At 44.0% G+C, this 25245-nt stretch overlaps 1 protein-coding gene across 1 annotated transcript in view; it reads left to right on the top strand.

Moving 5' to 3' along the window:
* LOC148541929 (transmembrane protein 150A-like) overlaps window positions 1-25245 on the top strand; it is a 178576-nt gene that overhangs the window by 64538 nt on the left and 88793 nt on the right. Inside the window, exon 3 of the mRNA XM_088473540.1 lies at window positions 18509-18580. Coding sequence (XP_088329666.1) covers window positions 18509-18580 — 72 coding nt within the window. The remainder of the gene's footprint in view (window positions 1-18508; window positions 18581-25245) is intronic.

The following is a 25245-nucleotide window of genomic DNA, read 5'->3' on the forward strand; positions in this document are numbered from 1 at the left end:
GAAGGGGGGATTACTACTGGGGGTACTTGAAGGGGGGATTACTACTGGGGCACTTGAAGGGGGGATTACTACTGGGGGAACTTGAAGGGGGATTACAGGGGGCACTAGAAGGGAGGATTACTACTGGGGCACTTGAAGGGGGGATTACTACTGGGGGCACTAGAAGGGCGGACTACTGGGGGTACTTGAAGGGGGGATTACTACTGGGGGTACTTGAAGGGGGGATTACTACTGGGGGTACTTGAAGGGGGGATTACTACTGGGGCACTTGAAGGGGGGATTACTACTGGGGGAACTTGAAGGGGGATTACAGGGGGCACTAGAAGGGAGGATTACTACTGGGGCACTTGAAGGGGGGATTACTATTGGGGGCACTACTACTGTGGGCACTTGAAGGGGGGCTACTACTGGGGGCACTTGAAGGGAGGATTACTACTGGGGGGGACTACTACTGGGGGCACTACATGGGGGGGAACCTCCACTGGGGGCACAACAATGGGGGGACTACTACAAGGGGGGACTACTAGGGGCACTACAAGAGGGGGGACTACTACTGGGGGCACTGTATAAGCTTACTAATGGGGGCACAAGGGGCACTGCACAGGGGGGACCACTACCGCGGGCACTGCATAGGGGGGGCGCCAAAAAACCTACTCGCTTACCAAAAAATTTGGGCTAGGGCCGGCCCTGATGAGCACACATTAATCCGTTTTCCAGCATTTGAGAGCTAACAGACGATTGTCATTTGCTCTTATATGTTGCCAGATGTAGATGCATGACCAGCTTTAGCGTAGCAAATTTTTACCAAAACAATTAGTGCTTGGAATCATCATCAATCACTTTTTGAATATAAATAATCCTTGTTTTCTGTTCTAAATATAGGTACTTTATAAAGAAAATTGTGTGAGTGTGTGTATGCAGGGCTGCCATCAGAAATTGTGGGGCCCAGGACTGACAAAATGGGCAGGCCCCCCCCCTCAATATCCCGCAAACACCCCTTCTCCCACCCACCCCCCATCCACAAGCCCATACGCCCGCCTCCCCCCACAACCTCCCTCATAGTGGCATCAGTCATTAGTATAATAATATATTTGGAGTGCTGGTATCTTCTTCTGCAATAAATATATATATATATATATATATATATAAGATGTAGGATATAACATTATATGGATGGCACCTGGGATAAATATATCCCAGGTGCCATCTATAGTATTAATAAATAAACAGCAGGGAATGGTTGGCAGCACTCATGGCGTATATAAACAAACAACCTATCTAGTTAGTTTTAGTGTTTGTTAGGAGTTTTGTTAGGAAGTGAAATGTTGAACTAGATAGGTTGTTTTTGTATATATGCCAAACGAAGTGTGCCGGTATGCAACGGTATGGCATACCGGCACTTCAACCAATAAACTTTTTTTTTTTGTACCTAACTGGAACTTGGAAGAGGGCTGAGCGGGAAAGCTACAAGCTCGGCCCGCTTCTGTAAGTGACTCTGACTGGCTCAGTGTGCGGCTGCCCGGCCAATCCCGAGTGTGTACCCGGAGCCTACCCCCGCCCCTGAACTCCTGCCTGCGAGTGCTGGGTGACAGTCCGCCTTCCCCCCCATCCAAGTGCCGGGTGCCTGAAGGTCTCTGCAGCATCTATTACACGCTGCAGAGACATTGTGCCTCCACCGCCGCCCGTCCCCCGCCAGGCAGGCAGCGGCTGGCTCAGTCAGTGTACCGCTGCCTGCCCAATACCTAACATGTAGCGTGAGCCATTCCCCGCCCCCGCCGGAAGATCTCTGCAGCATCAAAGCTGTAGAGTCCAGTAACTCCCGTCCGCGTGTGCCAGGTGTCCATCCGCCCCCCCCCCCTCCGTGCCGGGTGTATTGAAGGTCTCTGCAGCATCCACTGCACGCTGCAGAGACATTCAGGGGTATTGAATATGGGTGCGATAACATCGTTTTTGCGTTAATATCGGAGGTATGACGTCATTATCGCAGGTTTTACTTTTACACCGTATTCAATTTCAAAGACTTATCGCAGTTTTGAAAAGTCTTTGATAAAAAACGGGGATTACTTTTCACCATTGAATAGGTGTCGAAAAAAAGTGCAGAATTGGGGTTTAGGGGTGCAGGCTTAAAAAAATTAGCCTGCACCCCTGGGAATGACATTTAAAAAAGAACTGTGTCAAAAAAAGTTTTACAAAAAAATAGGGACACCCCAAAAAATTAATTTCAAAATTGGGGTGAAAAAAAAAATGGGAAAAAATTGTTTAAGAATAGGGAAATAGGTTCAGGGCTATTCTGCAAGTATGCAGCAGGTGTTTTCTAGAATAGAATTATAGCGGCAGGTGCACAAATGCAGAATTTTTAAAAACTTACTTTAGGGACATAAAAATATGCTAGTACCCATTTTCATGTACCCCAAATTTGATGGGACCACTTAAAAAAACGAAAAAAATAACCTAAGTGCTCTTCTGCATCACTTCTTCAATGTCGGGAAAAAACACCTGCTGCGGCTATTTAAATCCCCGACTTTCAATTAAAGGCTAAAACGGGGGTACCCATAGTGTTCCCCCATGTTTTTACAACTTTAGGGGGGTCTTACAATTTTTTTAAGGAAAAATTCGTAACTTTACGCAAATCCAACTTCAGAGTTTCCCGTTTTCGTTAATTTGATATTGAATACGGGTATAAGCGGGAGCGCGCCCGATACTTTAACGCAGGTAAAAACTCCGATATGAAAACGTTAACTTCGACAGTGAAGTTAACGTTTCATATTGAATACCCCTCATTGTGCCCCGCCGCCACCCAACCCCCGCAGGATTCAGGACCAGGAGTCACAGCCAGACAGCCCCTCATACTGTCTTCCGCGGGAGGGTTACTGTGGCTGGCTGAGGGAGGACTGGAGCTGGACTCTAGTGCTGGGGCTCTCCCTAGTACAACTGTTGGTGCCACTAACTCCTGCACTTCTCCCTGCTTCCCTCCTCCTTTGGATGGATCCCTCTCCACGCCACCTAGTTGGGGTCAGACAGCCTACTCTTAAGCTGTTGCAGCAATCTGTGAGTAATAATAGCTTTCAGTTCTTTCTCTGTAGTGTATACCCCACCTCCCCTGTGTGCCTTGCCACCCCTGTGTACCCCACCTTCCCTGTGTGCCTTGCCATCCCTGTGTACCCCACCTTCCCTGTGTGCCTTACCTCTCCCGTGTGCCATGCCACCCCTGTGTACCCCACCTCTCCTGTGTGCCATGCCATCCCTGTGTACCCCACCTCTCCTATGTGCCATGCCATCCCTGTGTACCCCACCTCTCCTATGTACCCCACCACTCCTGTGTGCCTCGCCACCCGTGTACCCCACCTCCCCTGTGTGCCATTCCACCCCTGTGTACCCCTCCTCCCCTGTGTGCCATTCCACCCCTGTGTACCCCACCTCCCCTATGTGCCTCGCCACCCCTGTGTACCCCACCTCCCCTGTGTGCCTCGACACACCTGTGCACCTCACCACTCCTGTGTACCCCACAACATTTTCTTATCGGTGCCAATGTGTTTGTGGTGTTTTTTTTCATGCAAAGTCTATGGGGTCTAGTTACTAAGCAGTGTTATGAGACAGAGTGAAAAGTGATAAGGTGCCAGCCAATCAGCTCCCAACTGTCATCTCACAGGCTGTGTTTGAAAAGTGACAGTTGGGAGCTGATTGGCTGGCACCTTATCACTTTTCACTTTGTCTCCTAACACTGCTTAGTAAATAGACGTGTGTGTGTGTGGTTTTTTCCTGTGGCCAATGTATTTCTTTATTTTCCTATTGGTGCTATTAGGGGCTATTCAATTTAGCATGATGTTGTATAGCGCTGGGAAGGGGTTCCCAGAGCTATTCAATTGACCCCGCTGCTACTCCAATTACAGAATTTATGCTCGCATCCTCCTGAGGGTGCGAGCAGAAATCCAACTAAAGTGCCAGCAGCGATTCTGGTTTTCAGTTTAGCACGGTGCTAACAGCATTGCAACCGGCACTTCAGGTGGAAAATGTCAGTTAGCGCACGTAAACACCTGGCTTAAGGCATGCTAAACGGCATCTCCCGACTTCCAGACACAGGGGAACAATTGAATGGTTCCAGGAACTCCTTCCAGGTGCTATTCACATCATGTTAATTGAATTGCCGTGTGTGTGTGTGTGTGTGTGTGTGTTTTTGTGTGTGTGTGTGTTTTTGTGTGTGTGTGTGTGTTTTTTTGTGTGTGTGTGTGTGTGTTTTTGTGTGTGTGTGTTTTTGTGTGTGTGTGTGTGTGTGTGTGTGTGTTTTTGTGTGTGTGTGTGTGTTTTTGTGTGTGTGTGTGTGTGTTTTTGTGTGTGTGTTTTTTGTTTTTTTCTTGCAAAGCCTATGTGTGGCCTCACCCCTCATGACACATAGTCGCGTCCATACCCCCACTTCGAAATTCCCACTTCGACCTATATATATATATATATATATATATATATATATATATATTCATATTCATCTGGTAAGATGATCCTTTTGATGGCAGACTGTGACGCAGAGGAGCGGCACTGCACTGCACAGCAGTTTCTCCTACTCAGATAATCCTCCGTATGCCCCCTCTTCCCTGCAGCCTTTGCGCTGGCCGACCACTCACTGAAAGCCTGGGCAGCCTCAGGCTTCTATCTCGCATTCTATTGGACGGCCGCTGGCATTCCAGCAGTGCTCTGCCTTTGTCTGACATGCTTTGTCTGACATGCTTGAGCTGCAGGCTTGAAGATGGCAGGCCAAGCCTGGGAATGGGATTGTAAAGCTGGCTGTTAGGTTCAAATACCGACAACGTGAGGCTGAAAGGAGGAAATCCAGACAGTGGAGGTAAGTAACGCTAACCCTCCCCTCCCCCCTAACCCTCCTTCAGGGATGCCTAACCCTAACCTCCCCCCACGGGTGCCTAAACCTAACCCCTCCCCGCTCCCTAAACCCAACCCTCCCTGCGGGGGTGCCTAACCCTAACCCCCCCTTCCCCTAGCCTAACCCTCCCAGGGTGGTACCTAACCCTAAGTCTCCCCGGGAGCCCCCTAACCTAATCGACGCCTGTCATAAATCCCTACGGGATTCTGCCGTCGGGATTGTGACTGGTGGCCGCTTAACTACATCCCCAAGCCTGTGTGTACAGGCCTTGCAGATGACAAATTTTGTAGGAGACACTGGGTCAGCAGGTATAGGGGGAGGGTATTTGAGCAGTTTGTTCAGCAAGCTAATTAATGGAGGGGACTGTTGCAGGCTTATGTTTGCAAACAAACTTTCAAAACAGACTATGGACAGTATTTAATTAGCAGCACTAAAGTAGTGCTTCTAATGGATCGTCTTGGGCCTATCCAGTGAGCCCTGAAGTGCTGCCCGACGCTGGCACTTACCGTGCATTTTTTACTGAAAAATAATCCATGAAAGTGCAGTTTTTTCTTCACGACAGTGACAAGAACCCATAGGTCTGTGAGCTTACACGGATCCTATGTTTTCGGACTAAATATTTTGTTTGTCGTTGGAAATAATAGGCAATGGGGGGAAAAAAACTATGGCGAAAAATCCCCGTTTTTCGCCCCCTGCAATAATATCTGGGCTAATTGTATACCAGGTGTGGAAAGTGCAGGCTGGCAGAAATGATAGCATCAGGTATGGAACATGTAATTATTATACCCTTGGAGAGATGAGAGAGTTTTCAAACTCCTGTTACAGCCCCATGCTTTATCTAACATGCTTAAGATGGCAGGCTTGTGTAATGTAATGGCACAACAGGTTTGCATGTGAGCAGGTACGATGTTGTTCAAGGTTTGTTCAACTCTATACAAATCGCACTTCGTATTTTCCACATCCAGCTGACTCCTCAGCCAGCCGCCCCTACTGATTCTACAGAAATAGTCAGTCTGATTATGACAAACTGGTTGGGTACAGGATGCGGCGCTCTGGATCCCAGGAGTCAGAATCCTGACGCCAACATCCTGACAGGGCAAGGATACCAACACCTGTCGGTAAGTCTCCTAATTGTACTCCTGACCCTACCCCTCCCTCTCCGCACCCTAAACTTAACCTACCGCCCCCCCCTCCTAGTGCATAACCCCCCCTCCCTCCTAGTGCCTAACCCCCCCCCCCCCCCTGCCTCCCTAGTGCCTAACCCCAACCCTCCCTCTAGTGCCTAACCAAAACCCTCTCCCTAATCCCACTACTTACTGTCGGGATGCTGGCGACAGTATTCTGAGTGCGGGCATCCTGACAGTTGGGATGTCAACTACCTCCTTGAAAGAGGTGTCACTTACCTTAGTGACACCCGGTGTGGAAAGGCTTAATTGCTGTGCGCGCTTTAGGTGTGCGCTCTCGAAAGGGGGCGTGGCTTCGTGGGAAAGTATGTGTGCCGATATTGGGGGCATTACCGCCTCCCGTTCTCTGCACACAGTGGGCTTCCCCAGCGCTCCTGCAGCTGCTGGGGAAGCCCACAATCTCTCCCTGCCTCTCTCCATGTCAGTGACACCATCCAACGGGGTGACACCAAAATAGCAGAGCAGCTCTGCTATTTTGGTGTCACACCCTCAGATGGTGTCACCCAGTGCGGCCCGCACCCCCCTAGTGACGCCAGTGCTCCTTGACCAACTACAGCTGAACTCAATTGGTCAGCTGATCAAACACATGCTCATTAAACCACACTACCCTCAAGAACATCCCCAGGACAAGTTATACCAATAACAAACACATCATGAAATCACATACATTTAAATACACAGATTTTGCATGAGGGTGAGTGCAGATTGGGAGTAGTGGTCATTCAGGATGGAAATCACATACTTTTTGAGTAACTGGTCTACAAATCGCACTTTGTAATTTCCACAGTTCGTATTTTCACATCCATCTCACCCTGCTGATTGTAATGATTATGGCAAACTACAGCTGAACTCAAATGGTCAGCTGATCAAAGCAGCTAAATTACACTGTTATGGGATCTATGGACCTGATTCAGACCAGGACCCTAAGAAGCGTTTGGTCGTAGCTGGCCGATGTTCGCATTCTGCGCATGCGTACGCGAACCACTGCGACGATAAGGATGCGTTCGCTCGTTGCGCATAGGCTGCCCAGCAGAGTAAGTGACAGGAGAAGCCGTAAGCGGGTGGTGACAGGGACAGGCCACTAGAAACGGGGGAGTGGAGGTGCGAACACAATTTCAGAGGCATGCATAATTAAATGGAAGCGTCTTTGTACGCGTTACCTGGCTGTTTTTTTACACTCGAGTGATCACAGTGCTGGGAGGTAGGGTATGGCCAACCTCAAGTGCTGCGTTTACTTCCGATGTTACCCGATGCTTGCATACACTTCCTGGAGATTACGTGCGCTAGTGGGCATTTTAAGACAGGCTGGTGGGCGTCTGCATACACAAAGTGATCGCACGTCAAGACATAGTAGGCATGTTTATGTCTTGCCGTGCGGTTGCCTACCGTGCCATCACTTTGCCGGATTTGCATACGCTGGGTGCGAAAGAACGCATCTAGCGAGTGGGTCTGAATGAGCTCCTATGTACTAAGCCTTGGAGAGAGAAAGTGGATGGAGAAAAAGAAACAACCAATCTGCTCCTAACTGTCACTTTACAGGATGTGTTTAAAAAAATGACAGGAGCGGATTGATTGGTGCTTTATCTTTCTCCAAGGCTTAGTACATAGACTCCTATATTAAATCAATCTCCTCAAATATCTTAATGACAGGGTGCTCATGCCAGAAACCATTGAAGTTCAAGATTCTCACCTGGGTAGATACGGGGATGTTTTGGGTTAGGTGCACTGATCAGTAGGTGCTTAACAAGCCGCTATACAGTAAGTAGCCACATGCTGAATCCCAAATCCTTCCAGTGAGTGCTGTCTGAGCAATTATCATATCTTCATTCATATAGGTTTTGTTTTGGATTTGGTGTACTAAACTTGTCATTGGTTATTTGCATGCAATTATCGTGTGCTTATTTCCCCTTTTTACTGTATTCAGTAAGCATATTGCAAAAGGACATTACAGTTCAGCTAATATTTGAAGTCTCTCGGACAGTGATCATCATGTGACAACTATGAGACACAGATGCTTTGATGGGGCATGAAGGTGCTCTTGTGAAAGTTGATGATATTGTAGATGTACATGTGGTGAAACTGTTGGCTTGACAATCCTAGTGTTTTGTTCCCTGTATAATGTTGCATTCTCCTGACACCATAGTCGCTGTAGAAAGTCACTGTCATCCAGTCCAATTTAGTGCTGTTCTTGTGAGCATACATTGATTTGATATTGCACGTAAACTTACATGTGCATTATATAACATGCGTACATTCTTTAGTATAGGCTTTTACAATCCACATATTTTTTCTAACAGTTCAACCTTTTTGCAACTAATATATTTTTGAAAACATATGTTAATAATTGAACTATTCATTGGTTTTGCAGACTTTCAGCACTGCCTGTGTTGCCTTTAATATCCTCATGTAACACGTATAAAATGTGGGTGTTTTCTGATGTGCAGTACATTTGTGGTCATCTCCCTGACGGCTGGCTCTTATGACAATTTTTTTTTTTTTTTTTCTTTGATCTCTTATCGCATTGCGTTCCAAGTGGAGTGTATAGTTTGGTAAAATGCTACTAAAATGTAAATTAACATTGTTTCTACTTATATAGCAACTTATAATGGGTTTAGTGATCCTAAGGTTGCCCTTTGTATTTGTACGTGGTTCTTTTGTGTATAGTAACGCTGTGCCTGTGAATGTGCATTGTTAAGTACATGTCGACACTTGAAACTGCTGCTCTATACTGTTTGGGTATCAGATTTTGGGAGGGGATTAATTAGGTGAAGGCTCGTATTTTCTGGCTCCCTGTAAGCATTAATGAAGTGTGGTGTTAAAATATGGATCTCACCTGTAATAAATAGTCGGTTGGTTTGTATTTTGCGGCTTACAGTTGGTAGTATGGAATTTCAAGAACTTAAAAAAATTTAAAGCTTTATAAAGCCTGCATGTGTATCCATGCAGGGATTAGCCTGCAATGTGCTTTAAAAAGTAAGCAAAGTCCAAATGCTTGGGTGCACTGTAGAATTTGCATTTCGACATTTATTGACTGCTTGACACTACGTTTCTGTCTAATGGAGCATACACACGGTCAGATTTGTCAGACTTGTCAGATTTGTCAGATGAACGATTGAACGATTTGAATGATTTTACCAAAGTTTTGAACGATTTGAACGATTGAACGATTTTTGACTGCATTAAAATGAATGGAATCGTCCAAGTCTGACTGCAAACACATCAGATGTCAGATATCGTTATCTGACAAACGGGAACGCTCATCGTTGATCGTCCATCGTTCAGGCATGTCAGATTTTCCTTCAGATATGAACGACTGAATGATTTTTAAATCGTTATCGTTCATATCTGAAGGAAAAATCTGACCGTGTGTATGCACCATTAGCCAGCAGACTACAAGTGTGCTAATAATCGCAAAGCTCTGTAGGGGTGTAGTGTGGATTGATTGAATAATTTCCAGTAACAGGACAAGTGACAGCAGCTCAACAGACTGCAGTCAATGCTCTTTATAAGTGCCCCAGATTCCCTAGTCCTGGAGATGCGCCGGAATCCCGACACCAATCAGAATCCCGGCGCCAGCATCCTGACGGTAAGTATTAGGTTTAGGGGGAGGGTTAGGCACTAGGGCAGGGGTGGGCAATAAGCGTCCCTCCAGCTGTTGTTGAACTACAAATCCCAGCATTCCTTGACCTTGACCGCCGGGATCCTGAGCACTGGCATCCAAGTACCCAACCCGCTTCAGCAATCTCTATTAAATTTTACATTTAACTTGGCTGGAGAGAAATATCAGGGTACCTCTGAACAGTGAATTATAACTTAATTGAGTCTGGAGCTGGTTTCTTCATCAGTAACTTCTATTCCCTTTATGTCAATCTGTGCATCTTCTTCAATTCCTTTGTATCAGGCTGTGCTACTGTTTGAACAGTGCAGGATAGACTGGATTACTCTTATGCCACCTGTCGATTTTGAAATTGAAGGAAGATCTCGTACTGTGGTTTCTTAGTTTGATGGCCTATTTCGATTTCCATATCGCGTTTCTCTGTTTTTTACGTTTATGATGGAGCTTGGTACAGTTCGTTTTGCTAATTGTTACCTAGGTGCAGAATTTGAAATCTATTTCTGGCCCCTTTGTGAACCTTCCTCACATGAACTTCCCACTTGGTACATGTCTCTCTTGTAACACCTATATAGCTTTCTAATTTGCACTAACCCTTGCATCTTTTTTTTTTTCCTACTGCTCATATAGAGGAGAGCAGGACTCAGGTTTAGAGCTGGGTACACACTATATGATGTATCGTATGATATAACGTTCTGAGGTGGATTGGAATGATATATGTCGTACACATAGTATATTTTATATTCCCAATCCGCCGTTGCCGCCTGTCATCCGTCGCATCTGCTGAGCTGCACAGCCGATGGGACAGTTCAATGAACGATGCAATGTAGTTCACCAGCTCGTGCAGTGTTTATGGCTCACCCGATGTATCCATATATCAGTCACTACATCGATGGGTCACACCGTAAGATTCAGGAGCCAACGCCAAAACATAGTAGCCAGTAGAATTGTCTAGGCAGTGGCGGTTCTAGGGTTGGGCAAGCAGGGCTATTGCCCTGGGCACTGTGGCCTAAGGGTGCAGCCACAGTGTCCCTAATAATGCCGTCTAATTAGATTGTGTTCGTCCATGCTTGCCCGCCGCAGCGCCGCCATCTGAGACCACCGCGGTACTGCCATCAAGATGGCCACTTGTTCACTCCCACTGCCACCTAGATTAGAGATGGTTACTAAGTGAATGTCACGACACAATTACTTGATTCATTTAATGTTCGAGTGATTCGAGTCACTCAAAGTTTGGTGTGTAGTCTCTCTGTCAATGGGCGCCGCTACCGCCGGGGCATGTGTGCACTGCACTGACTCGGGAGAGTCAGTGCAGAAGTATGATCAGCAGTGCGGGGCCGGAGCGGTCAGTGACTCACTCGGCAGTTGCGCCACTACAGCTGGGACTCGGGCTGTGTGTACTGACTTGGGAGAGAGTGCAAAAGTATGATCAGCAGTGCTAGGCTGCGGTGGCGGAGCTGTCAGCGACCCACTCAGTATTGTGCCGCACCTGCCGGGGCTCGAGGTGTGTGCACTGACTCGGGAGAGTCAGTGGGGAAGTATGATCTCCACTGGGCTGTGGTGGACGAAGCTGTCAACGGTGCCCCTGCTTGCTACAGCTCTGCAGTGCAGTCTGCAAAATCTAAAAGAGTTGTGTCTTGAGACACTGCACTGACTCAGTACTGTGAATCGCTCTGCCCATCCCTATCCCAGATTGCTGGTGCGGCACCCCCTGTGATGTCGTCGCGGTCGTGCCTGGTATTCTGGGACTGTGAGTGCAGGGTAGAGAAGACCCGGGACACACGGAGGAGCAGCAGTAGCTCGGTGTGGTGGCGCGTGGTACTACACGCATCCTCCCCACTCACTGAGACTCATCCTTGCTCCCTGTTCAACAGGGTTGTGAATTTGAAGAAAAGTTGTGACAGCTGTTACCTTAACTAGTCCCTGACCCAGTAGGCAGCCAAGTCGGCGTTGGTGCATGCGGTAACTGTACTACTGCTACACATGCTCAAACACCCGTGGGCAGGGCAACACAGCAGCCCCTGACTCTGTCTGACTCTTAGCTCTGGCCCCTGAGAGACTGTGTGAGTTGTTTTCTAATAAATGATTTATTTATTATTTATTTACAGTTACTTATGTAGCGCAGCAAATTTAGTTGCGCTTTACAATTTGAATCGATATTAACATTTTACTGGGTGGTAAGACAGACAGACATACATAAAAGACATACATTAAGGTACGAGGGTCCTGCTCGCAAGCTTACAATCTATAGGATGAATAATAAATGCTTCAAGAGACTGTACTGTAGCCCCACACAGTAGTGCCCCTAGATGGTGAAGTTGTGCCACATGCAAAGGCTAAATTTGGCAATGGAAGCCATAGGTGCTTGAGTACGTATAGCTAAATGACAATATTTCATAGCTAAGATTCAAAGTTACATATGCAAACTATAGTCAAATATAAAACAATTATGGTTTGGTGGAATTTAAAGTACATAACCAGCCTTCAGGACAGCAGATAAGCCCAATGATCCACGGTGAGATGCAGCCCCTGATAACATGCAAATAATGGATGGCTATGCCATTTTTTTTTGTCCTGCACAGGTCTACAAAAGCCTGGCCTTTGCTATCAGTGCCCCCAGATATGATCCTGCTCCTTCTACCCCAACCACAGAGGCAGCGGAAGCAGCAGGGAAACAAAAGGGAAAGGTGGTCCAGGGCATGAGAAGGGAGTGTGGGAGCAGATCATCCAGTGCCAATTTAACCGCCTGTTAAGAGGAGCACTCAAACCTCCTCCAGTTCCAAAATGGGACAGGTCCTTTTTCAGTCATGAAGAGTGCTCAAATCTCCTCCTACAATACCAAAATGTGGCGGGTCCTCTTTTAGCATGACTACCACCAGATGCAACAGTCGTGTGCAACGTCCCTAAGGAATGCTTTGACATTTTAGACCTGGCATCTGGAATTTAAATTGGTCAGAGAAAGCAGTCGCCTGTTGACCTGGCGACCAGTATTTGTCGAGCCCCGATGTAATACCTGCGGCCAGGTGCAAGGTTTCTCAGCACCCAGGGCAAAAATTCAGCCTACTGAACTGCGCCCCCCCCCCTACCACCAGCACCAAGACCCACTTTCCAGGCCCTCAGGTGAAAGTGAAGGGGCAGCATCTTAGAAGTTCCACAGCCGCCATATGCATTTAGTACAACAAGAATGCCTCTCTCAGAGACATCCTCAATATTGTGATAGGCAGACTCTGTGGTGCCCCCCCCCCCCAGATCCCAGCGCCCTAGGCAGATGCCTAATGCTGCCTAATGGTAGAGTCGACCCTGCCTGCAACCAAGTTCAAAGGGGGTTACAGGTGAATTCTGGAACAGCCATTCATTTCCTGTAGACAGACTAACCAGATTTTATTGAGCTAGGGTCCTAGGTCCTAGACTACAGTGCCACAGATTTATGGAATTTAAATTAAAATTAAAAATAAATATAAAATATATTCAGAAATTGATAAACTGATGTATAAAATACCATATGTCACAGTTATTGCATACAATAATATATAAAAATACTAATATCACATAGGAGCTTAATATCAGTACTTTTTAGCTGCTAGGAGGACCCCTGATTAAATGATGTGTTAGACACTAGCTGAATTTAGGACTCCTACTTCAGGACAAAGTCATTGCAAAGTTCATGCACAGCAAATATTTACCAAGTGGAATAGTCTTTGTATAGCAGACCAATTAGCAGATAACCGCAGGAAAAAAAAGCTGGTTTTGGTAATCCACTTGTAGCTGTATCCGGATTCCAATAAGAAAGGGATATATCCAAAAATCATGTGTAGCGTGTCCAAAGTCCGAGGGTACAGGAGTCACATCCAAAATCAATGCAGCAACGGTTGGAATCTCTTAACGTGTTTAACTGGATAGTATGCATCCAGCTTCTTCAGAAGCATGCTTATTCATGACCCACAATTTAATGCCTTCCAGCTTTCATTCTAACTTGCTGCTAAATGTTCCTTTCTCTGTCTACCCCATCTGTGTCACACCTGTTTGTGTGCCCCGCCCTTTTAGAATGTAAGCTCTTACGAGCAGGGCCCTCTACCCTCTTGTGCTTCTCCCTACATTACTTTCATCTACTTCCTACTCCCCACTAGGGCACCTAATACTTGGTTGCTTATGCTCTGCTGCTTATGTGGGTGTTTATTGTCGCTAATGTAGCAATGTATATTATCATGTCCTTGTCCTCTATTGTATTGTATTGTACTGTAAATCACTGGTCAACTTTTTGTCTATGTACTTTGTATGGCACTGCGGAACGCTTGTGGCACCATATAAATAAATGATAAGTTTTACTGCTTTTCTTTGCTAAAGGAGATGGTACCTTTTTTTTTTTTAAGACAAATTTTATTTGTGGAAGAGGAGACTTCATAATAGTAATGCACAATAGGAAAATAGCTATACAAATAGCAATACTTCTACGTACAAAAATATACATAGATGCCCAACAGACGAGAATAAAGAACTTTGAGGAGAGGAAATCTCAATTTCGGCTGCCTATAAATAATAAAGATGTCTACTCACCCAATTTTAACAATTTTACAATAGGGAAGAAAATATATATGATAGTGGGAAAGTGAGAGAAAGGAAGTGGGGTGCCCACCACCTGAAAAAGAGAAAAGGGGTAGTGAGTTGACCTGGCTGAATCCTTCTAGGATTCCATTCCTATAACAAACATGGAACAGGCGTGAAGTGTCATGTATCATGACACTTGAAGGCTCCGAGGTTTAAAAAAAAAAAAGCTCCTGAAGGAGTCACATTTAGATACTAGGGCCCCCATCAGGACGGTATAACCAGTGCTCCCGTACCCTGCCCAGACAGCCAAAGGGTCCCGGCCACTGGCAGAGTTAATTGTTAAATCTGTTAGAGGCGTGCTCTTCGCTGCCTATGCTTAAACGCAGTAGCAAGCAGGCACTAGGACCCAGTGCGGCTCTATACGGAGGAACAACCGCCAACATGTTCCTTCTGTGCGTTTGCAGCTCCTGCAGTTTTCTTTCTTCTCCATACACATAGTGAATGTAGATGTGCCCCTGAGTATGCTGTAATAAGGGGAGCCCCATGAGACCCCTAATTACACTGTACCACCACCACCACTTCTATGCCCAGCATATAACCCTGATGCTCCTGACTAGCTAGGAACTCCTTACAGGGGGGCCCGCAGGCACTGATGATCTTGCCACGGATTGCTTCTGATTGACAGTGAATCAAAAGCAGTGTGTGACCAAGGCCATCTGTGTCAGCAGAGCCTCCGGCCCCACACTCAACAGACTGTCCACATTCGGGGGCCACCTTTAATGCGCAGTCCATTGCCTATCCCTGCATCCCTAGCAGCCTTCACCTCTATTACCCGGCCTCCTGGTGATTTGTAATGGCTGCGTGGTGCCAGCTGTATGGGTAGAGGAGTAGAGCGTGAGTGGACCCTAGAATCTGTTGTTTTTTGTTTTATTTGTTTTGTTTTTTAATCTAATTATCTCTGTGTGGATTATCTTGTAGTTTAGGTATACATGTCCACATACTGTCCCATTATTAACAGCATCTACATTATTTAATTTTACATGAATAGTAGTCCTAGTTTATCAGATTGTCACTGTGAAAATCAATGTTATTAACAGACCTTTTCCTAAGCTTCTGATTTTCACTGTTGTGCAATGGCCCGTAACCTGTTAGCAGTAGTAGACAATTCAGGTCCGGTCTGGTTGAATTGTTTTTATTTATTAAAGAATAAAACTTGTTAACTGCTGATTACCCTGTCTCATGACCATTTCAGTCATCTCTTACTTTCTTGTTAGTTTATTTCAATGTTTTAGGTTAAATATTTGTTTGTGAAAAAATACCTTTTGGTTTTACGATTAACTCTTCTGTTACTTATTGTATGTTACTTTTTAAAAAAAAAAAGTCAAACTTGTCATAACTTATGGTTTTTTTTTTTTTTTCCTTTTGTATGCTCAGAGATGATGATCTCAAAGACACTACTTCAGTAAACTGTGGCCACTTCTTTTCTTACACTGCTGTATCAAAATCACTTAGCTTAGATGTGGTATACGGATAGAAAATAGACAATAAAAAGTTTCAGTTAATAGGTCGACACCAAATGGTCGACACAGATTTACTGACAAAAGGTTAGGGTTAGGCTGCCAGAGTGGGTGGCTAGCGTCTGACACTAAGGGGGTGTTAGGGTTAGGCACTAGGGGGAGGGTTAGAAATAGTTTAAAATTAATAATAAAATTTGTGTCGACCTATTAACCTTGTCTTTTTGCATCTGTCGATCCTTTGTTCCTGTCGACCTATTGTATGTCAACCTTTTTATTATCTATCTTTTATACCACACCCCAAAAATGTAAGGGGTAAAAGATGCACATGCAATAGAGATGATATGAGTAGTATTTGTATGTAGTGCTGTGCTCTTGTGGGCATTTTCAGTTATTAATTTACATCAAGGCCATTTTTCTAGTTATCTGTACAACACACGGTTTTTCAGACTCTGCGTTCCAATATTTAGTTTTAATAGTAACAATTGACTGCATCCCGCCTTGGTGATGCACCTTACCGCGACTAATGCCCGGGACTTTGGGCCTGATTCAGACCCGGACGCTATTTGCGGGCGCTCGCTGGCTAAAAGGGGCCAGCTATTTAAATCATGTGCTCGCACTGCGTCTCGTAAAGCCGCCCACTAAGTAATAGCGAGCTGCCGCACTATGCGCTCGCACCTGTATAAAGACGCCCCTTTGACACTCGCAACACACGTCATCTCCGGCAGTTGCAGGATTAATCGGGAACATCGAGAGCCATCGGAGCTGCTCGCAGATCTTGTGGTAGCCTTTTCCCACCACAACATTGCGAGCAGTTCTTGCTAAAATACAACCCAGTCACGTGTGTAATGACGCTACTTTGCTCATTATGCGTACCCATTAAACGCCGTTCTGACGGTCTGGCACGCCTGCGTTCGCACATCCACACCCCCGTTTTCAAGCACCTTCCCTTGTTACCACCCACAAACGGCACTATCCGTCACTCAAAATAGCGGCCCTGCTACGGGCGAGCACTTTCCCATCGCAATGATGGTTCGCACACGCGCATTGCGACTCATACACATGCGCAGATTACTAGAATCGTTCAATGCGAGCGAGCGCAGCATAACGTCCAGGTCTGAATCAGGCCCTTAGTGCGGTAAGCTGCACCTCCCGTGTTAAGTGCCGGGCATGATGCTGTTACTACACGCCGTGACACTGCGACTTGCACCGAGGCACTAGTTAAAGCAGACTTCTGCACTCTCCCTCAGGAGTGTGCGAGCAGAAATCCGCTAGTCGCCGGATTACAGTGCAAGCAATTGAATAGCTTTGGGCACTTAAGCTGAGAGCTACATCCCTGCGATGAGAATTGAAATCTCTGTACATATGGACATTGAAATATGCCTTACAAGTTTTACAGGGGAAATAAATATCAAACATGCATATCTTTCAATTGTATTATTAGTTGCATTGCTGGCTTTTTTGTTCTATCAATTTATTTCTCTATAAAGTAACCTGTATAACAGGAGTAGGCAATGTATGTTACTGCAGTTGCTGTGGAACTACATATCCCAGTATGCTCTGCCACAGTTCAGCTGCTAGGACTTGCTAAAAAGGTAGCAGTGAATGCTGGGATGTGTAGTTTCATAGCAGCTGGAGTGCCACATGTCGCTAGAATTAGGACTTCTAAAATCTGATTTCAAGATTATTCACTAGTGTCACTTTTTTTTTTTAATGTATGTTTACGGCAGACTGCTTAATTAGGAGGAGCCCTCATACTCCCATGAGAGCAGTCCGTTCTCCCAGAGAGCACTTACCAGCTAGCCATTGGGTGGTTGAGGAACAGGACATGAATTGTCGTCATCAAGCCACACCCACCTCCCCTTTTCCTATATTAACTTCTGAGAAGCAAAGTTGGAATAGTAGTAGTTGAGGTTTTATTTATTTTTAACTTCAGCTTCATAACCAAATTAGTTATACTTTTAATGGACAATTTAAATTTAAAAGTATATGTCTAGTAAATATGCTGTGTGAAATTAACTTTGCAAAGCAATTCATTAGGAAAAATGCAATTTGTATAATTTGTTTATTATATTCCTCTGGTATCTGTATGTGTTTGATTAAAATGCTTATATCCTGTCACTGTTTGCTGTGGCTGTCCATGCCTAGGTTTAACCTATACTTGCCAAGTTTACCTCATTGTCAGGGAGACTCCCTGAAATAGTAGCAATCTCCCTGAAGAGTCTAGCAATCTCCCTCATTGCACCTTACCCCAATTATGAAGCTGTGATATATATATAAAAAAATGGATATATACATTCAAATGGGATCATTAGTATAATTTCCCTGCATTGGTTATAAGACACAATGATCCCTATGGCTACATGCATTTTCTTAAAAGTATCAGTGTGTCTTCATCAACATGTAGATCTTACTAACTGCTCTTGGGCTCATTTACATTTGGATGTAAAGCAAGTTTATGACACGCCCCTCAGATGAAGCAGTACACGCCCACTTTACCGCCGCGCTCATAGGTGGTGCTTTCACAGTCTCCCTGAAATGCTTTTTCAAAAGTAGGCAAGTAAGGTTAACCCAATTTTAATGTAACCCCCTCCGCTTAATAATGACTTTATAAACCGTACCGAACAATTTAACTATATTGCAGAGTATAATTGATTTAATAGGGCAAATTCAAAATTCATGATATATATATATTTTTTTTTTTACTTGCAATAACCAATATGCCGCACACCAATATGTTGCTTATATGTGTCCTATATAACCTTGTATTTTTTGTTGGCAGGGAATACAATCACACCTGTGAATCACTGAGTGATGGGTCTTGCTGCACGTTAGATCATATCCCACTTGTAAGGTAAGGACATGGGTGGTGGTTTGAAGTCTAAATGCAGATCAGCACATAGGCAGACATGTATTGGGCTTCTTCACAGGTTATATGCAGATGTGTCTCACACCTTAGTGATGTCTATAGTTCTTTGAGTAATTGATTGGCTGTATTTTCTTGAATGCTGGTTCAACCCACTAAATGGCTGTTAAAAGTCCAAGATTCCACTGGGCAAAGGAAGGGCATTTAGTTCCTTCGCCCAAGGATACCAGGGTCCGTATATTATTTATACTTGAAGCTTTGTCTTACATACTCCCGGCCACACTCCAGGCTTACCAATTACAAAAAAAACGATTCGCAGATTCTGCTTCCCCACCCGATTTTAACAATTCTCCAATCCAACAATATCCGATAATACATTGCTAACATTTCTCAGTGAGTTGCAGATATTTTTCATCCTAAGGTCAGATCTGTGAATAATTTTTTAGTAAAATTCTAGTAAGGGTCTGTACATCGGCATACACTAGCAATCTACAGCCCCAATTGGTCGATGAAATCCAACATATTGGACAACGTGATTCACCAATTCCGATCACTTTTCGGTCGTAAATCAGCAATCGTTTTTTTTTTTAACCACAATCCTCTGCAGAATTGCCCAAACTAATTCGCTGATTTATGGGCCCCAATTGTGACATTGCTCAGATGATCTATAAAAAAAATATAATAATTTTTACAAATGCTACAAAATATGCACTTTGCAGGGATGTTTAACTAGTTCAAGTGCAAGAATACAAGTGTTGTGATTTTTTATTATTATTATGATGTTTTGAATGGATTTTTTTACATCTGATTTTTCCTTGTCCTCAGATCTGCAGGCAGAAGTTTACTTTTTTCAAAACCATTGTTTGCTTCATAACATTCTCTATAGCCTATGGCTGTATTTGTATGTAAGGAAATTATATTACAGCCAGCTGTGTGCCGGTTTAAACCTGTGTATGGTAGTATAATCCATTCATGCCTGCATGAACATAGCCACCCAGGTATGAAGTATGTATAGGTTTATTTATGAAAATAAGTTTCATATATACACAAACATTAAAGTTCACACTTGCTGTGCAGTCTAGTCTTGGCTGCTTTATTCTGATGGCTGGATCTCTCGTTGTGTTTATACTGTCTGCAAGCAAATACTAGACCACTCTGGTTTTATTAAGTGGCTGGTAGAGTTTGGTGCGACATGTGGAATATTTTGCTCACACAAAAAGAAACACACCTTTTTGCATCTAAAGTTCCACTTCTCATGTCCAAAGCTTCACCTAATTCAAAGCAAGTGTCCACTCGCTGGATTGCTCCTGAAGAGACCACGGCTTAACAAGTAGGAAAGTTGGGTGCACATAAGAGCCTTTTTTGCCTAACCTATTGGGGAACTACTGCTAGGTATAGTAAATATACATTTTCCAACATGCACTGGCAGCTATTGATTGGACGGGCATGCCATGATTTGTTAAACCACAAGCTTAAGCATGCACTTTCACTCAATGGCCGCCAGTGCATGCTTCAACATTTTGTTCCACAGGAATACCAAAAAACCCTCACAGATTTTTAAATACAGCTTAACTGAATAAAACTTATATAAAACTTAAATAACAATATAAAATAGTCTCCGAAATCTTCTTTGCTTGTCATAAATGAAATGGGAATGTCTTCTGCATAGCCAACACCGCTGCTAGATGATTGCTATTGAGACTTCCCTTAACTGTTGGCCAATTAGAAGTGGTTAACCATTCACAAGGTTTTTTTCTCTCAAAAACCGAGTGGTCTATTTACTAAGCAATGTTAGGAGACAGAGTGAAAAGTGATAAGGTGCCAGCCAATCAGCTCCCAAACACAGCCTGTGAGATGACAGTTGGGAGCCGATTGGCTGGCACCTTATCACTTTCTTATCACTTTTCACTCTGTCACCTAATACTGCTTCGTAAATAGACCCCTTAGTATCTAATTGGTGTTTCGGTCAGTCCAGGTGATAGACGTTCGGCGGCAGTGTAATGAGCAGTTAGGTTGGCTTTTATGTATTGTGGTGATTGTTTGTTTTATTGTTTGTTTCTTTCCCCATTACAATACAAAACCAGAATAATTTCCCATGTGCATTATGACACATTAAGAACTGAGATTTATTTTGCATTAGTGGTGAGTGAGGACTTGCGCCTTTTGTGTGTGTGTTATTACTTAAATACTTCAAAAATAATTGGCATGGGTCTAAAACTCTAAGGGAATATGTTACTAATTTGTGGTTAGAAGTCTTTTTTTTTTTTTTTTTTTTTTATTATTATTATTATTATTATTCTTGCTTACTATGCCTGTATTGATAACATATTCTGTACTTCCATGATAATCACTGCCTTCGTCATTGAAGTGGCAGGACCCCGAGGGCCTTAATAAGCAGCACCTATTATGAAAACCCTGCTTCTCCAGAATCACTGGAATAACTCCTAGTGTTTGGAAAATAAGTTTTATTTTCCAAGAGTCAGAGGTGTAGTGAGATTTGCCATTCTGCCCTTAGTAGTTAGAAAGTCTATTTTGTCTGGAATCATTTACTAATTTCTTAGAGGCCTGTAATAAATGATATGCCTGATTGTTTTCTAATGTTTGCTACACTTAGGGGTCTCTTTAATATATTTTTTAATTCCCGTGGAAACATTCATCAGTAGTTTTGAAGTTGTCTTCATAAAAGTAGGTTTGTGTTTCCCATTGAACTCTGAGCAGACTATATTAATATCCTTTCCATTTGCTGCGTGAGCTGTCCCTCTGTTTGCTGTTCCCACCACAGACCTGATGGTGTAGTCCTTCCTTATTTAGCCACTGACATCCAGCTCAAGCAAAGGATCCTTTTTTCTATGGGAATACACATTGAAATATCGCTTGTTAAATCAAGGGTGCTGAAAAGACAGGCTCATGAGAAAGCAGATTATTTTTCCTTGCTACTGAAAGGCTCAGACCGGTGGGGACAATTCTGTCGGTTTGGCAGAGAATGTCACAAGTATTAACGTCCTCCTTCCCAGTGCATGACATAAAAGGGCCACTATGCAGCTCAAGTTTTCTTGTGTAAACCGGCTACTAGTAACATTCATGTGTTCAGTAACTTATCAGAACCTAACTGATATTCTATATTACTGCCTCTTTATGGTGGCAACATTTGTGCTGCAATATTGGCCAATTGGCCTGAAATCATATTATATGCAGCCCTAAAATCAAAATTAAAAATATTAAGTTATGTCATGGTTCTTGCAGAATATGCTTCTCTGTTCAAGTATCCAGTCAGGGAAGTCTGTGAAATAGGTTTTATAGGGACCAGTATATGTAAAACGTCATGACAGGCTTTAATAGGAAGAGGGCATAGAAGAGATTTCATTTCCCGCATTGACTATAGCAATAGTCTCCTTACTGGTCTTCCCAAAAACAGACTTTTGTCGCTACAATCCATTTTGAATGCAGCTATGAGACTGATCTTTCTTGCAAAACGTTCAATGTCTGCTGATCCACTCAGTCAGTCCCTCCATTGGTTACCGGTCTTCTAACGTATTCAATATAAAATACTTACTCACACATAAAGCTATTAACCAAACCACACCAACATACATCTCTTCACTTATCTCCAAATACCTTCCAACCTGATGTCTCCACCCTGCACAAGATCTGCATCTCTCATCCTTACGCATTACTTCTCACCATACACCGTTACAAGACTATTTTGGGGCTGCACCCGCTCTGTGGAATGCCCTCCCATACACAATAAGACTTTCCGCTAGTCTCCAAACATTTAAGCGTAACCTGAAAATTCACCTCTTCAGACAAGCTTCCAGAATCGCCCACATAACCTTCATAGCTTCCCTATCTAACTCCCTTCCTACAGTATACACATATTATCACATTTTCTATTTCTTCAATTTCACATCCTTCTAACCCTAGGCCAACTTTCCTGTGTGACTTAATCATACAGCTCACCAATAACATCTGCAATCAGTCTGGATCAATTTGCAATATGTAGCACCTATCCTTGTGTATCAACACCTATTTCCCTATAGATTGTAAGCTTGCGAGCATGGCCCTTATATGTCTGTCTGTTACTACCCAGTGTTGTTCTATTAATGTTTCCATTTGTAAAGCGCAACGGAATATGCTGCGTTAATAAATAAAATTATCCGAACAATGAGCTCCCAAGAAAAGTTGACATGGTGCATAAAGATAGCACAGCCCGGGTAAGTGTAGGTTGGGGGAGGTGGATTTCAGCGACCCTGGAGGACGTTTGCTGGCAGTCGGAGTAGAGGCTTGGATTGAGACGCGGCTGAAGCACCTTTACTGCACCATCAGGTAAGCCGCTCATTCACGGTCTCTCCATGGACGCAGCCTCCTCCGGCAATTACCTGGCTTTACTTACCTGGAAATAGACATTATTTCATCTACTTAAACGGAGCTGTACATTAGATGCCTCCCAGGATTCCTAATAATATGGAGCCGGCTGTCTGATATTACATAGGATCAGCGCTTTGGTGAGAGCATTGCAGCGGGATCACACGTTTAGTGTGAAACATTACAATATTTTCCCTGTGACCTGGATGATTGATTTTTGCTTTTTGTTTTTTATCTCTTATATTGAGACTATCTATGAGAGACATTTAATATAAGACACCTATTGCATATTATGTATTTTTATGTTTTGGATTCACCTCTCTCAACAATACATTTTTGTGATAGTGTATCTAAGAATTGTATCACTATAATATGGTGACTTTTACATTGTATATTGACCGGTCAATTTGATATTGTTATATTATATTTTATTATAAGTAAAGATTTATAAATAATTATAGCAGTGTGGTGATTGTCAGTTCATCCATATCAACCCTTATGCATATTAATTAGAGCAGGGGTTCCTTCACATATTTTGTCTGTCCAACACACCCGATTCACAGGTGTGTAATTGTTGTCACTAGCACATTTTTTTGCTTTATACAACAATTTTTGCAACACACAGGTAATTTGAGTTTATATATTTAAATTTAGTCCTATTAGCGCTGGATGGTTGTTTTTAATGCCTCAGTCGTGCCAAACGGCACTTCTCTGTGCCCCAGGTTCCATGCAACTTTGCTTGTGCCAAGCATCTTTTTCGTGGCTTTTTGCTCAAATTTGTTTTTAGTTGCAACACACCAAAACCCCCTCACAAGACTGCACTGATGAATTTGGCATATGACACTCCTATATCTATGTGCGACTGAGCCTTAGGGCCTGATTCAGACCCTCTCTCGAGCGCATTGCGCTCACAAGCGGGTCGATGGTGGGCCAGTGCGCACGCGCGGCACGCGCAAGCCCCGTAGTGAGTGAGCAATCATTCGTTCCAGGGCTCGCAACAAAACGGGCGGCTGTCGATGTTGATCGACAGCTCGCCCCGTTTTGTAGTCGGTGAGGGGGGTGGCTGCCGTTTGTGGGCGGCCCTATTGACATCACTCATGATGTCAGTAGTGTATCTATTAGAGCTGGAAGTCCACTTGGCATTGCGAGTGCTGAGACTCTACCACAAGGGTCTCCTTGCAATGCCGATAATCGCGACCATTGCCAGGCCGCTCGCACAAGCGGTGGGTGGTCACCCACAGCTGTGCGAGCGGCCTGGAGGCCGGAATTTTAAACAAAAGGGACGCTCTGATTCAGAGCGAGCGCACGCAAATAGCGTGCGTCTCTGAATCAGGCCCTTAATCTTTCTACGAAATGCTACGATGCAGCGGCCGTGACTTGTTTTTCACAACAAGTACCATTGTACAGTTTCAGGATCAGTTGCATATCTGATCAGTGCAGTCTTGTGAAGTGGTTTTAAAACCACTTCACTTGAGCGAAAAGACGCTACATCGCTCAGCACCGCACACTTGCGCCAGGTGTCTCGTGCTGCATGGCGTATTGAGGACACATCTGTATGTTCACACATTCAGAATAGAGAGCTGGAAATTGTGGAGGGAACTAAAGAGATCCATAGGGAAGTGCAGCTAACACCACCTGAAGATGAGAATTTCCAAAAAGCCTAACTTATCTGAGCTTTTTAATTGGGGCAAGACTGCCATTCCCATATAGGACTGGGGACAGCAGTATTTCTTTAAATGTGAGAAATTCATGCAGGAACAGCCTTTTTTGGCAAAAGAGATAATAAATAGGCAACTTCAATACACTATGTAGACAGAAGTGATTGGACACTGACAATAAATTTGTCCCATACGATCTCAATGGGGTTAACATCTGGACTCTGAGCTGGCCAGTTTATCCTGGTTACCGAAATTTCTGTATACCACTCCAGCGTCGACCTGGAAACATAACAGATGGCACTTTCATCTTGATAAAAAAGCATTTGTTGTTTGCATAGAACGTCAAGTGCATGGGCCACCCTACGTAGTGTTTTTGTTGAAACTGCCACGTTAGTGGTCATTTGGAACTCATGTGCAATGGTATGCATTTCACTTGCGCAGGGGTGTCCAATCACTATTGTCTACATAGTGTATAAAGGTATTTGTGCACCTTAATATAATTTTGAGTTTTAATATGTTAGGCCTAGTGTATATAATGGAAGTATCAACATAATTGATTTTTAATTTTTTTTTAGATGTTCACTCCAACAGATTCATCCTATTAGTTTGGGCACTAAATAAATATTTTACTGC

This window comes from Taudactylus pleione, unplaced genomic scaffold (genome assembly GCF_031769625.1).
Source record: "Taudactylus pleione unplaced genomic scaffold, aTauple2 ptg000016l, whole genome shotgun sequence".
Classification (NCBI taxonomy): Eukaryota; Metazoa; Chordata; class Amphibia; order Anura; family Myobatrachidae; genus Taudactylus; species Taudactylus pleione.